This window comes from Solanum pennellii, chromosome 9 (assembly GCF_001406875.1).
Source record: "Solanum pennellii chromosome 9, SPENNV200".
In the NCBI taxonomy this organism is placed as follows: domain Eukaryota; kingdom Viridiplantae; phylum Streptophyta; class Magnoliopsida; order Solanales; family Solanaceae; genus Solanum; species Solanum pennellii.
Genome location: NC_028645.1, coordinates 80,137,324 through 80,152,964, shown reverse-complemented (window position 1 = coordinate 80,152,964; position 15,641 = coordinate 80,137,324). Strand labels below are relative to the sequence as shown.

The 15,641-nt window shown below is 38.7% G+C and overlaps 1 protein-coding gene across 1 annotated transcript; it reads right to left on the bottom strand.

Moving 5' to 3' along the window:
* Positions 1-15,189, bottom strand: LOC107030779 (geraniol 8-hydroxylase-like). Its single transcript, XM_015232032.2, has 3 exons — positions 14,282-15,189; positions 12,313-12,984; positions 1-138 (listed from the first exon to the last, which is right to left on the bottom strand). The coding sequence occupies exons 1-2, from the start codon at positions 15,153-15,155 to the stop codon at positions 12,359-12,361; spliced, it is 1,500 nt and encodes a 499-aa protein (XP_015087518.1). The 5' UTR covers positions 15,156-15,189; the 3' UTR covers positions 1-138; positions 12,313-12,358.
* Between the last annotated feature and the right edge of the window lie 452 nt (positions 15,190-15,641).

Below are 15,641 nucleotides of genomic sequence, written 5' to 3'. Positions count from 1 at the left end.
AATATACATATATATTTATTTAGGTTAACAAGTTAATATACATATATATTTATTTAATTTTCTAATATAAATACATGGTCTACGGAAAAACTATGGATTCATAGACTCCACTTTATTAAGTTTTTGCTACTTCCATGCCTGTAACGATTCAAAAAAAAAAGAATTATATAAATAAGAATAAATAGGTATTTAAGGGCATAATTGTCCTTTCACGTTTTAAATGAATAAATAAATAAATAAATAAACAGATTTGTATTTATTTATTTTAAATGTTATTTGACTAATTCTTGAATTAGTCTCCTAATCCAATTAGTCCTCTCTCTCTCACGCTTCTTAACTCCCTCTCTCACGTTCTCCATCTTCCTCACATTATTTCTGCCAAAATATCAACAGTTTTCATGCTTGAAGAACTAACAAAAATTTTTAAGCAAAAGAAAAAGTAATCAAAACGTCAAGGCTAAGAGAGGTTTGTCGAGAGAGGTGTACGTTGAAGTGAATTGGGGGTGGTTTAGAGGAGTTTTCCGGGCAGCAACATTTAAAGTTTGAACTTCGATTAAGGTATGGGTTTTTCTCATGGAATTCTTTCTCCAAGAGTACTTTCTTTCGAACGTTTCTTAAACTCTTGAAACTAAGGTTGTTCCCCTTCGTATGTCCTTGTCCTTAGCTCCCTAACGAATTTGTAGGATGGGTATGTTGTGCTGCTAGATTTTTGCATGAATGATGTGTTTAAATTTTGTGTCTTTCGGAAAGTATGAAAGTATATATGTATGTATTTGTGCAAGATTTTGACCATGACTTTAAGTCTTTCTTTGGCATGTTAATAGATTAGAGATTACTCGTGTTTTATGTGCAAATAGAGGCTCTTAAAAGCTTGATGTTCACTTGTTGAAATGCTATAAATTTTAGTTAAACAAATGACCAAATCATACTTTTAACTTGTCTTAAGAATCCTACCGAACGACAAATAAAGAGGTGCTTAAAAGTCCCGTAAATCGCTTCATAAAAATGTGTAACAAAGTTCCAGAATCTGGAAATTCGCTACAGGTGAATTCTGGAAATTTTGGGTGTCAAAAAAATTAAATAAAAATAGGCGAGGTCTGCAGGGATCGAACCCGAGACCTCACCAAAGTAAGACAAAAAAAAAAAAAGGAATGTGCCAGGCGGGGCTCGAAATGGGGGCTGGGACCGGCGAAATTCGCCAAGAAAAGAAATAAAAAGGGGGCTGGGGGGGATCGAACTCGCGACCCCCAGCCACACGCGAAAAAGAAAAAAAAAAGAAAAAAAAAACGTGAGGCGTGGGAATCGATCCCACGACCTCAGTAGGAGAAAATTAAAAAAAAATATATGAGGTTGTGGGGATTCGATCCCATAACCTCACTGCAGATGCTTTTTTTTTATGAATTAAAGAAGGAGGGGCTGTGGGGGTTCGAACCCACAACCTCCCTATTCAAGCGAATTCAATAAAAAAAAAATAATAATAATGATAAATTAAAATTCTAATTAAAGTTGGAAAATTAATTCTCTTATGTAAAATATTGAGATTTAATTTAGAATTCTAATTAAAATAGAATATTAATTCTTTTATGTAAATATTGAGATTTAAATTAGAATTCTAATTAAATTAGAAAATTATTCTTTCATGTAAATGATTGAAATTTACTTTAGAATTCTAATTAAAATAGAAAATTTATTATGTCATGAAAATGTTGAGATTTAATTTAGAGTTCTAAAGTTATAAATGTTGGAAATAAAATCAATGAAAAATATAAATGATATCCAAATAATTCAAGATTTGGGTTCCCGTGCCCAAAACCTCCGTATTGATACATAAGTCATACGTGAGTAAAATATTCAAGGATAATGCCATCTACTTAGATCAAAAATTTAGATCTTGGTATATATATATATAAATACAAGATACATAAGTCTTGTAATACATAATCTTAGGAAAATAAGAATCACTTAACGAATTATAAATGAAGCCCCGTGGCTTGTATGTATAGACAAATAAGTTTAACATACGTTCAAATTAAGTGAACCTAAGATATACGTAATGAAAGGAAGAATGTGGTGACAACCATGATGTGAGGCTAATGTATATGATGAGAGCAATCTCAAATGAGCCTAAGTAAAGGGTACCAATACGTACTCACCAATGAGAGTGTAAGATAATGAAGAGATCAGTCTCAATGAACACTCTAATGACAATATTGAGTTTAAAACACTTAATACTAATGATGAGATGAGAAATCATCTATTGAGCTATGATGTCCTCATACTAGAAGCCAACTTCCATGATGTATGAGTTGAATGTAATGGAACTTTATACCGAGCACCGATAGGCTAGCTATGAGCGGTGATGCCTTCTTTCGGGAAGGGCGGAGGTTCACGTAACTCTCATGAGATGAGACCGTCCGGCTTGCCGGGTATGGGTCTCCATATATCTCCTAGTCTTTGAACCTATATTGCCACTATAGGGATCTGGCGGGGTTAAATTCCCATAAACGCTAGCATGTTATTGAATCACTTTGGCCGGTGATTCCACCTCTTTTCGGTGTGGGGGAGACACTGGATTTCATGATGCTCACATGATCTATGTCGGTTAAAGTTAAAGTTCCCAATGAATGAATGAGGCCAGCCTCAAATGAATCATATAAAGAAATGAATGATACCGAAGGTGTTAGGATAGGATAATCAAGAGGTGAGCTAGATTCAGGTAATGACATTAGGTCATTCCTGATCATTGCACAGCAAACCCGATGAAAGTCTTAAACTACATCCTAGGTATAGCTGGTGTTCGCACTGGCCTATGAATGAATTGAAATGAAATACGAATGAATGAGTGAAGCAGACTCTGTGTTTGCTAAAGAAGGCTCCCTAGTTGAGGTCCCATATGTTGAGCCCTCATTTTGGAAAGTCTTAAGGTTAAGTCTATGATAATAAGGTCTCATGGTATATGAATGAATAATATGAAAGAAACTATGTGTTATATGTTATGTGATAGGTGAAGATGTTATGTCTTGTGTGCAATACGATGATTATAATGATGCATGTCACTCTCATGGCATAACTTTCCTAATCTCATTTTAGCAAGTCCACTGACTTGACTTCCAAACATCATGTTGTTAGGGAAGAGCTCTTCTTTCTCATGCATGTCCCTGGTGTGTGCTTGCATATACCCATACTTAGTACAAGTGTGTACTAATTCCATACGAACATCTACTTTTAGGTGCAGGCACAGGTGGACGCTAGAGCTACAGGTTCGTTGTTGCAGCTATCCGGACGTCAGTATTCATCCGGAGTTTGGTAGGTCCTCATGCTTTCGAGGATGCTACTGTTTTACATTCTAGCGTAGTTTTAGAGTTGAGCTAGTGGAGCATGTTCCGCTAGCGTTTCTTTCCTGTTTTGGTTCAGACTTTGTATTGGTGCTATTTTGGCCGATATACAATTAATACTTAATGAATTATTTCTTTCAGTTGCCTATCTCTTAAATGTTAGATGGTTGATGATGAACGATTACGAAATGTTAAGAATGTTTAGCAAGTATGATTAAAGAATCAAAAATTTCAAATTTTCCGCTAAAATTAATCTATGTAAAGTAAGAATGACGTAAGTAGGCTTGTCTGCGACCTCTGAGAGGTCAACGACGCCGGTCTCGTCTGGGGTCTAGATTCCGGTCGTGACAAAGTTGGTATCAGAGCGCTAGGTTAAATTCCTAGAATAACGAGTTCACATCAACCACATTGAGTAGTTTCTAAGTCATGGTAGTGAAGTGCACCACTATCCTGGATTAGAGACTGCATGATGCGTAGGAAAGACTTCCCTTCTTCTGATCTTATTGTGCTTTTCCTAATGTTTGAATTCTTGGTGTTACGAACGTGTCTAACATCAACCTTGTTGTTTTCAGAGAATGAACTCTTGGGGAACTAAGGGTCGGAGGACGGGAGCAGCAGCAGCTAGGGGTAATCAGAATCCACCCCAGGCTCCAGCTGAAGGAGTGGCCATGCCAGTTAACCCAGCTGCGTTGACTGATGCGGAGGTGAGGGCATCTCTAGCCCAGATGGCACAGGCCATCACGATGCAGGCCCAAGCTATGACTGCCCAAGTCAACCGGCAGGATGTTCTGAGGGAAAACCCACCGGTTCGCAGCATAGCTGACAGACTGCGAGACTTCACGAGGATGAATCCTCCAATTTTCACAGGGGCTAAGACTTCAGAAGATCCCCAGGAATTTATAGACGAGTTGCATAAGATACTGGTGGCCATGGGGGCCACTGATATTGAGAAGGCTGAGTTGGCTTCCTACCAGCTCAAAGATGTTGCACAGACTTGGTGCAAAATGTGGCGAGATAGCCGTGTCCTAGGAGGGGTGCCAGTCACCTGGGAGCTGTTCAAGACAGCATTTTTGGAAAGGTTCTTCCCTAGAGAGATGAAAGAGGCCAAGGTTGAGGAGTTCATCAACCTCAAGCAAGGATCCATGACTGTCAGGGAGTATTCCCTGAAGTTTGTGAAGTTATCTAGGTATGTACTTCCCTTAGTATTTGATAACAAGAATGATGAGAGTACTTAACTTTGTTGAAATTATCCAGGTATGCTACTCCCTTGGTTTCTACCAGCAGGGAGGAGATGAGCAGATTCCTCACAGGAATCAATGGAGACCTGGAGGAGGATTGTCGGGCTGCGATGCTCCATGATGATATGGACCTTTCTAGATTAATGATGCATGTCCAGCAGGTAGAGGACAGCCGAAAGAGGAGAGGTGTACGTGATGTTAGGAGGCCTAGGCCTCAAGATCAGGCAGGTCCCAGCCATGGAGGCCATAGAAACAATTTTGGCGTCCGCGAGCAGCCCAAATTCAAGAAGGGGCAACAGAGTGCTGGAAATTCTGACCCTCAGAGAAATACAACGCCTAGAGGAGGCAGACCCGAACCCAAGAGGGGCAATGGAGGTGAGATGCAGCGTCCAAGGAAGACTTGTACTAAGTGTGGCCGAATGCACCTTGGAGAATGTAGACAGGGCACTAATGCCTGTTTCGGTTGTGGTAAGAGTGGACACATGGTCATAGACTGTCCCCAGAACAGAGGTCAGGCTGGGGGTAATGCTCAGCCTAGGCCTACCCCACATAATGCAGCAGCAGCCGAGCCTCCGAAGAGGAACAGATTTTATGCCTTGAAAGGTAGGGAGGAGCAGGAGAAGTCCGCTGATGTGGTCACAGGTATGCTGCAAGTATTCTCAACTTCTGTTTATGCTTTACTTGATCCAGGGTCTACGCTTTCCTTTGTGACTCCTCTGCTTGCCCTTACCTTTGAAATACTACCTGAAGTTCTGCATGATCCTATAGTGGTTAGTACGCCTTTAGGAGAAAATGTGAGAACCGATAGGGTATACAAGAATTGCCCAATAGTTGTGAGTGGCAAGGCTATGTGTGCAAACTTGATTGAGTTACCCATGCGTGATTTTGATATTATTCTTGGCATGGACTGGCTTCACAGCTATTATGCTTGCTTGGACTGTCGTAGTAGGGTGGTGAGGTTTCGCTTCCCTAATGGAGAAGAGTTAGTCTGGGAGGGGTACAATCCGATTCGTCCTAACCCCTTGGTTTCAAATCTCAAGGCCAATAAAATGATGGCCAAAGGGTTACTATGTCATCTAGTGAGTGTTAATGATTTAGATCATGACGTTCCTTCCATAGACTCGGTGCCTGTAGTAAATGAATTCCTAGATGTGTTTCCTGAAGATTTGCCTGGAGTCCCTCCCCTTCGAGAGATTGACTTTGGTATCGACTTAGAACCTGATACTAAACCAATCTCAATTCCTCCTTATAGAATGGCTCCAGCAGAACTCAAGGAGTTGAAGCTGCAGTTAAAAGATCTCACGGATAAGGGTTTCATTCAGCCGAGCATATCCCCTTGGGGCGCTCCAGTGTTGTTTGTAAAGAAAAAGGATGGGACCCTTAGAATGTGTATCGATTATCGGCAGCTCAACAAAGTTACTATAAAGAATAAGTACCCACTTCCCAGAATTGATGATTTGTTCGATCAGCTCCAAGGGTCTAGTTTCTTCTCTAAGATTGATCTTCGTTCAGGGTATCATCAGCTTAGAGTTAGGGATAGGGATGTCCCAAAAACAGCTTTTCGTACCCGTTATGGTCATTATGAGTTCTTGGTTATGTCATTCGGTCTCACGAATGCACCTGCTGCATTTATGGACCTCATGAACAGAGTTTTCCGTGAATACCTTGACTCTTTCGTCATAGTATTCATTGATGACATTCTCATCTACTCTAAGACCAAGGAAGAGCATGAACAGCATTTGAGACTAACCTTGCAGGTACTTAGACAGCATCAGTTGTATGCCAAATTCAGCAAGTGTGAATTCTGGCTGAGATCAGTGACCTTCCTAGGCCATGTTGTGTCCGATCAAGGTGTAGAAGTGGACCCCAGAAAGACTGAAGCCGTTAAGAAGTGGCCAAAGCCTCTTACACCCACCGATATCCGTAGCTTTCTGGGATTGGCTGGTTACTACCGCAGGTTCGTGGAGGGATTTTCTTCCATTGCTGCCCCACTTACAACCTTGACAAAGAAGAAATCCAAGTTTGAATGGACGGAGACTTGTGAGAAGAGTTTCCAGGAGCTCAAGGACAGACTCACTTCAGCCCCGGTGCTTACTCTGCCTAAGAGTGGCGAGAATTACACTGTCTATTGTGATGCATCTAGGGTTGGTTTGGGATGTGTTCTTATGCAGGCTGGTAAGGTGATAGCCTATGCTTCCAGACAGCTCAAGGTTCATGAAAAGAATTATCCCACTCATGACTTGGAGTTGGCAGCCGTGGTGTTTGCATTGAAGCTGTGGAGGCATTATCTGTATGGGGTACATGTGGATGTGTTCACGGATCATAAGAGTCTCCAGTACGTGTTCACGCAGAGGGAGCTGAATCTACGGCAACGCAGATGGTTGGAGCTGCTGAAGGATTATGACATGAATGTGCACTATCATCCAGGTAAGGCTAATGTTGTGGCTGATGCTTTGAGCAGGATGAGCATGGGGAGTACAGCCCACGTTGAGGATGAGAAGAAGGAACTAGTGAAAGAGGTACACAGACTGGCCAGACTGGGTGTGCGGTTGGTTGACTCTACTAGTGGAGGTGTTTCAGTTCACCCTAGTTCTGAATCATCCCTGATAGTGGAAGTCAAAAAGGGTCAGCAACTTGATCCTGTGTTGATGGAGATGAAGGACTCAGTGTTGTTAAAAATGAACGAGTCTTTTGCTCTGGGAGATGATGGCATACTTAGATACCAGAACCGATTGTGCGTACCAGATGTAGATGATTTACGGACCAGGATTGTTGCAGAGGCCCATGGTTCCAGATATTCCATACATCCAGGTTCCACAAAAATGTATCATGATCTTAAGCAGATTTATTGGTGGGATGGCATGAAGAAGGATATTGCAGACTATGTGGCTAAGTGTCCTAATTGTCAGCAGGTTAAGGCAGAGCATCTTAAGCCTGGTGGTCTGACTCAGATTATTGAGGTTCCGACTTGGAAATGGGAGGCCATTAATATGGACTTCGTAGTTGGTCTTCCGAGGACTAGGAGGCAGCATGACTCTATATGGGTTGTTGTGGACAGATTGACTAAGTCTGCCCACTTTATCCCTGTGAAGTCTACTTACAGGGCCGAGGATTACGCGAGACTCTACATTGATGAGATTGTGAGATGGCATGGAATTCCTTTGTCTATTATTTCAGATAGAGGAGCTCAGTTTACTTCGCATTTTTGGAGATCTTTCCAGAAAAGCTTAGGCACGCAGGTGAAACTTAGCACCGCCTTTCATCCTCAGACAGATGGGCAGGCAGAGCGCACTATTCAGACATTGGAGGACATGTTGAGAGCGTGTGCGATTGACTTTAGAGGTAATTGGGATGACCATCTACCTTTGATAGAGTTCTCGTATAATAATAGCTATCACTCCAGCATTGGGATGGCACCGTTTGAGGCATTGTATGGTAGGAGGTGTAGATCTCCAGTTGGGTGGTTCGAGGTTGGAGAGTCATCTATTTTGGGTCCAGAGATCATTCATGAGGCCTTGGAGAAAGTTAGAATGATTAGAGACAGGTTGTCTACCGCTTACAGCCGACAAAAGTCATATGCAGACAACAGAAAGCGACCCTTAGAATTTAACGTTGGTGACCAGGTTTACTTGAAGATATCGCCTATGAAAGGGGTGATGCGATTTGGTAGAAAAGGGAAGCTTAGTCCGAGGTATGTGGGGCCATATGAGATCCTACAGCGCGTGGGTGAGGTGGCCTATGAGTTAGCATTGCCTGCGGAGCTAGCTTCTGTTCATCCAGTCTTTCATGTCTCTATGTTGAAGAAGTGCCTAGGTGATCCAGCATCAATCCTACCTGTAGAAGGTTTGGGGGTTGGTGAAGACTTGTCCTATGAGGAAATACCTGTTGAGATCTTAGACAGACAGGTCAAGCGGCTGAGGAACAAGGAGATTGCCACAGTGAAGGTATTGTGGAGAAACCATCTTGTTGAGGGTGCTACGTGGGAGGCTGAGGCCGACATGAGATCCCGATATCCACATCTTTTCAACTCTTGAGGTTAGGCTTCCTACTCGTAAGACTATAGTTCCTTATCTCTTCGTATTTGTTGCTATTGGCTGATTGTACATAGCAATTAAGTTATGATCTGATTGGCATTATGAGGTGTAATGGTAGTGTCATTCGGGGACGAATGTTCCTAAGGGGGGGATAATGTAACGATTCAAAAAAAAAAGAATTATATAAATAAGAATAAATAGGTATTTAAGGGCATAATTGTCCTTTCACGTTTTAAATGAATAAATAAATAAATAAATAAAACAGATTTGTATTTATTTATTTTAAATGTTATTTGACTAATTCTTGAATTAGTCTCCTAATCCAATTAGTCCTCTCTCTCTCACGCTTCTTAACTCCCTCTCTCACGTTCTCCATCTTCCTCACATTATTTCTGCCAAAATATCAACAGTTTTCATGCTTGAAGAACTAACAAAAATTTTTAAGCAAAAGAAAAAGTAATCAAAACGTCAAGGCTAAGAGAGGTTTGTCGAGAGAGGTGTACGTTGAAGTGAATTGGGGGTGGTTTAGAGGAGTTTTCCGGGCAGCAACATTTAAAGTTTGAACTTCGATTAAGGTATGGGTTTCTCTCATGGAATTCTTTCTCCAAGAGTACTTTCTTTCGAACGTTTCTTAAACTCTTGAAACTAAGGTTGTTCCCCTTCGTATGTCCTTGTCCTTAGCTCCCTAACGAATTTGTAGGATGGGTATGTTGTGCTGCTAGATTTTTGCATGAATGATGTGTTTAAATTTTGTGTCTTTCGGAAAGTATGAAAGTATATATGTATGTATTTGTGCAAGATTTTGACCATGACTTTAAGTCTTTCTTTGGCATGTTAATAGATTAGAGATTACTCGTGTTTTATGTGCAAATAGAGGCTCTTAAAAGCTTGATGTTCACTTGTTGAAATGCTATAAATTTTAGTTAAACAAATGACCAAATCATACTTTTAACTTGTCTTAAGAATCCTACCGAACGACAAATAAAGAGGTGCTTAAAAGTCCCGTAAATCGCTTCATAAAAATGTGTAACAAAGTTCCAGAATCTGGAAATTCGCTACAGGTGAATTCTGGAAATTTTGGGTGTCAAAAAAATTAAATAAAAATAGGCGAGGTCTGCAGGGATCGAACCCGAGACCTCACCAAAGTAAGACAAAAAAAAAAAAAGGATTGTGCCAGGCGGGGCTCGAAATGGGGGCTGGGACCGGCGAAATTCGCCAAGAAAAGAAATAAAAAGGGGGCTGGGGGGGATCGAACTCGCGACCCCCAGCCACACGCGAAAAAGAAAAAAAAAAGAAAAAAAAAACGTGAGGCGTGGGAATCGATCCCACGACCTCAGTAGGCGAAAATTAAAAAAAAAATATGAGGTTGTGGGGATTCGATCCCACAACCTCACTGCAGATGCTTTTTTTTTATGAATTAAAGAAGGAGGGGCTGTGGGGGTTCGAACCCACAACCTCCCTTTTCAAGCGAATTCAATAAAAAAAAAATAATAATAATGATAAATTAAAATTCTAATTAAAGTTGGAAAATTAATTCTCTTATGTAAAATATTGAGATTTAATTTAGAATTCTAATTAAAATAGAATATTAATTCTTTTATGTAAATATTGAGATTTAAATTAGAATTCTAATTAAATTAGAAAATTATTCTTTCATGTAAATGATTGAAATTTACTTTAGAATTCTAATTAAAATAGAAAATTTATTATGTCATGAAAATGTTGAGATTTAATTTAGAGTTCTAAAGTTATAAATGTTGGAAATAAAATCAATGAAAAATATAAATGATATCCAAATAATTCAAGATTTGGGTTCCCGTGCCCAAAACCTCCGTATTGATACATAAGTCATACGTGAGTAAAATATTCAAGGATAATGCCATCTACTTAGATCAAAAATTTAGATCTTGGTATATATATATATAAATACAAGATACATAAGTCTTGTAATACATAATCTTAGGAAAATAAGAATCACTTAACGAATTATAAATGAAGCCCCGTGGCTTGTATGTATAGACACATAAGTTTAACATACGTTCAAATTAAGTGAACCTAAGATATACGTAATGAAAGGAAGAATGTGGTGACAACCATGATGTGAGGCTAATGTATATGATGAGAGCAATCTCAAATGAGCCTAAGTAAAGGGTACCAATACGTACTCACCAATGAGAGTTTAAGATAATGAAGAGATCAGTCTCTATGAACACTCTAATGAAAATATTGAGTTTAAAACACTTAATACAAATGATGAGATGAGAAATCATCTATTGAGCTATGATGTCCTTATACTAGAAGCCAACTTCCATGATGTATGAGTTGAACGTAATGGAACTTTATACCGAGCACCGATAGGCTAGCTATGAGCGGTGATGCCTTCTTTCGGGAAGGGCGGAGGTTCACGTAACTCTCATGAGATGAGACCGTCCGGCTTGCCGGGTATGGGTCTCCATATATCTCCTAGTCTTTGAACCTATATTGCCACTATAGGGATCTGGCGGGGTTAAATTCCCATAAACGCCAGCATGTTATTGAATCACTTTGGCCGGTGATTCCACCTCTTTTCGGTGTGGGGGAGACACTGGATTTCATGATGCTCACATGATCTATGTCGGTTAAAGTTAAAGTTCCCAATGAATGAATGAGGCCAGCCTCAAATGAATCATATAAAGAAATGAATGATACCAAAGGTGTTAGGATAGGATAATCAAGAGGTGAGCTAGATTCAGGTAATGACATTAGGTTATTCCTGATCATTGCACAGCAAACCCGATGAAAGTCTTAAACTACATCCTAGGTATAGCTGGTGTTCGCACTGGCCTATGAATGAATTGAAATGAAATACGAATGAATGAGTGAAGCAGACTCTGTGTTTGCTAAAGAAGGCTCCCTAGTTGAGGTCCCATATGTTGAGCCCTCATTTTGGAAAGTCTTAAGGTTAAGTCTATGATAATAAGGTCTCATGGTATATGAATGAATAATATGAAAGAAACTATGTGTTATATGTTATGTGATAGGTGAAGATGTTATGTCTTGTGTGCAATACGATGATTATAATGATGCATGTCACTCTCATGGCATAACTTTCCCAATCTCATTTTAGCAAGTCCACTGACTTGACTTCCAAACATCATGTTGTTAGGGAAGAGCTCTTCTTTCTCATGCATGTCCCTGGTGTGTGCTTGCATATACCCATACTTAGTACAAGTGTGTACTAATTCCATACGAACATCTACTTTTAGGTGCAGGCACAGGTGGACGCTAGAGCTACAGGTTCGTTGTTGCAGCTATCCGGACGTCAGTATTCATCCGGAGTTTGATAGGTCCTCATGCTTTCGAGGATGCTACTGTTTTACATTCTAGCGTAGTTTTAGAGTTGAGCTAGTGGAGCATGTTCCACTAGCGTTTCTTTCCTGTTTTGGTTCAGACTTTGTATTGGTGCTATTTTGGCCGATATACAATTAATACTTAATGAATTATTTCTTTCAGTTGCCTATCTCTTAAATGTTAGATGGTTGATGATGAACGATTACGAAATGTTAAGAATGTTTAGCAAGTATGATTAAAGAATCAAAAATTTCAAATTTTCCGCTAAAATTAATCTATGTAAAGTAAGAATGACGTAAGTAGGCTTGTCTGCGACCTCTGAGAGGTCAACGACGCCGGTCTCGTCTGGGGTCTAGATTCCGGTCGTGACAATGCCAATTGAAATAGTGCTTCATGCCCAATTTGATCCATATATATAGTCCTATAGTGAAATCGAGACAAGTCGTAGAGGACGTAATTTGTCTACAATAAGACCACTTTTCTCCTCCGCATCCAAATCATCGTTGCCTTCAACAACCCAATCAAATGAATTCAACAACGAACCCAACATTATGGGAACCGTCCTCATAGCCAAAGATATTGCAGGACACATTCTTCGACCAACACCAAAAGGAATAAGCTTAAAATCATCTTGACCGCGAATATCCATAACATTAGAACCCCAAAATCTTTCAGGTTTAAATACCAAAGGATCCTCCCAAATAGTAGGGTCACGACCTATTGACCATATATTTACTATCACTTGTGAACCCTTTGGTACAAAGTAGCCACAAAGTTCAAATTCTTGCTCCGCCTTACGAGACAAAAGAGGAACAGGCGGGTGGATCCGCAATGTCTCTTTCAAAATGCAATGCAAATAAGGAAGCCGAACAAGATCGGCTTCCTTTATTGCCTCTTTCTTGCCAATAACTTGTGTGAGTTCCGCTTTAGCCTTTTTCATTGCGTGTGGATTTTTCATCAGCTCTAGCATTGCCCATTCTAATGTAGCGGAACTCGAATCAGTTCCCGCAATGAAAAGATCCTGCAGTATATGGGTAGATGTAGCCACTCGAAAATGAAAAATATGATGTAGTTGGACTTGGACACATAGAACATGAGATTTTAATTGAAGAAAGAAAAAAAAACTTTTAAAACACTAACTGCTAAGTGATCTAACTTCATATATTCTAGATAAGATATCTAAATGGAATGAGTGAAAATACATCTAAAATGAAAGGGGATATTTTGCTTATTATTGCTTCTTTTTTTCCTTTAGTGTCGATACTTGTATCGGCTTGCCTATATAAATACGTATATCAAGTTTATTTTATTATGTTTATCAAATGACTCTTATGAAAATCACTTTACTACTTATGTTTAGTTGACTTTTTTCACAATAGAATGTTATAAATCCAATGAAGATAAAATGGAGATAAGGTTATTAAATAGTTGTCAAAATGTGACTTCTTTTTGGGACCCAACTCTAATTAGATATATGGATAGAGTAGGGTGGTGGATGACGTAAGAAGGGAAGGCCCATCCCGTGCTTTCGAGACTTAAAAAATGGGGAAATCTATACAAATTTAATCCATTAAGTAAAGTATTTAGCCAAATTAAACTCAATTCAATATATTTATCTTGATTGAATCTACGATCCAAACTAGTAACCTGACTACCCCTTGTTTAATTCAATGAACCACTACTTCTTCATCCTTGATCCCATCAGGGTATATATGGTGATTTATACTTTGATGGTAACCTTTTTAGGATATAATGTTCCTTTCCCAAAAAAAGAGAGAGTATTGAGACATATGATGTAAAAGATACTCCCTCTACTTCACAATAACTGAATTATTAAGTCATTTTTCTATATTATAAGTCATTTTTTTTATTTGTACTTGCATTAAGAAAAAGTAATTTTACTCTATGTCTTATTTAATTAGTCGTAAATTTTCTAGGTTAGTCAAAATAAATATATTTTTAAGATTAATTAATTAATAAATAAGGATATAATGGGCAAAATATGATATTGTATGTATAAAGTTTATAAAATGATATATATTATAGTTCAACTATTTTTAGAGAGAAGTGACTTATATTATGGGACGGAGGTAGTAATAATTTAAAGCAAGTGAATTGTTCAAAGTTGAAGAGAATTATTATAATCCATGTTTGTCATTTTCGCATCCCGTTAATTTTAAAGAGAGTTGATTGTTTTTTAGAATTTTACTTTGAATTATGTCCTAAATTTTTTCTCTCAATTGAATGTGTATTATCTCCAGAATTCACTTATTTTTTCAAAGCATTTAATTAGCAATACAGTAAAACTAAAATAGTCTAGACGATGCATGGATGAATTAGTTACTAGCAATATTGCCTTCGCCATTGCCATCTTTTTCTTCACTCATATTTAGCAAAATATCCAAAACGTCTTTCGTTTTCTGGTTCTTCTTCCTTTGCTCCAACCTTTCATCAATAAAATCCCCAAAAATTCGAAACATTTTAGCAAAATCAGCGCAAATGCTTCGATTAATCCCTTGAGGATCGATCCATTTCAGCACAGGGAAGTAATCCACCATGTTAAACTTTCCGATCTGGAATGTAATACTCCGAATCACATTCTTAAATTTCTTCTCCGATTTCGCACACAAATCCACTAAATCCGCAGAAAAAATCGTATTCGATAGAACATTGATCGCGATATCAGAAGCAGCTATACCAAAATCCACGGCATCACCGGTTTGGCTACACCGATGACAGGAAGCAATAAGCTCTGAGATCTTCGTCGACCGGAGATCCTGGTTCGCGTCGAGCTTGTTTGCAGTGACGATACACGAATTCAATATCGTCCGGAGACTTCTCCGGCGACTGCTGTCGATCGGTAGCCATACGATGGAGAATTTATGGTGGTTATGAGCTTCGACTGCATTTTTGGGGGTTTTACTTGAAAAGGCGGAATCGTGTTTTTTGACGGCTTCTTTAGCCACGGTTGATGAGGATATAACGACTGTGGGTAATCGGCCCAATTTGAGACTTAGTATTGGGCCGTATTTGTTAGCAAGCCGTTCCATCGACTTATGGGGCGAAGCACCAAATATGTTGTGAAGATTTCCGATTAAAGGTAGAGGGATTGGTCCTGGTGGAAGTTTCTTATTATTAGGAACACGGATCGAAGTCCATGCAAGTAATAATAATACACATATAATTCCTATATAATACATGTCGATCGATGATATCATAAAAAAAAATAGCTCAATGTGATGGAAAATGATTTGTGTACTTAATATATTTTGACATTCAAATTTTGGCTTTATCACTATCTTTTTTCTATATGATACTCCAGTATATATAAATATGTACGTACCTATTAAACATTTCGTGTTAACATGACATAGAAAGTGATATGTGCTTTAATAGTCACTCAATTTGTTAAAATTGGAGTGTCTACTACGAGAAAAAAAAAAGAGAGTCTACTGTTTATTTATTCAACATATTACTAGGCCTTCCTAACATGTAAATTAGTAAACAAATCACGTTTCTTAATTAGGTAGACTAGGGATCAAAACTTGGATAGGCCAATAGTGTGTAGGAATATTTAGATGAATCTTTTTAATAGAATGTGAATTTATTCAATTAAAAACAAAAAATAAAAGTAAAAGACTATTAACCATCAATTTTAGATTTGGATTTGGATTTGGTCATGTAAATTTTTTTTTGGTATATGT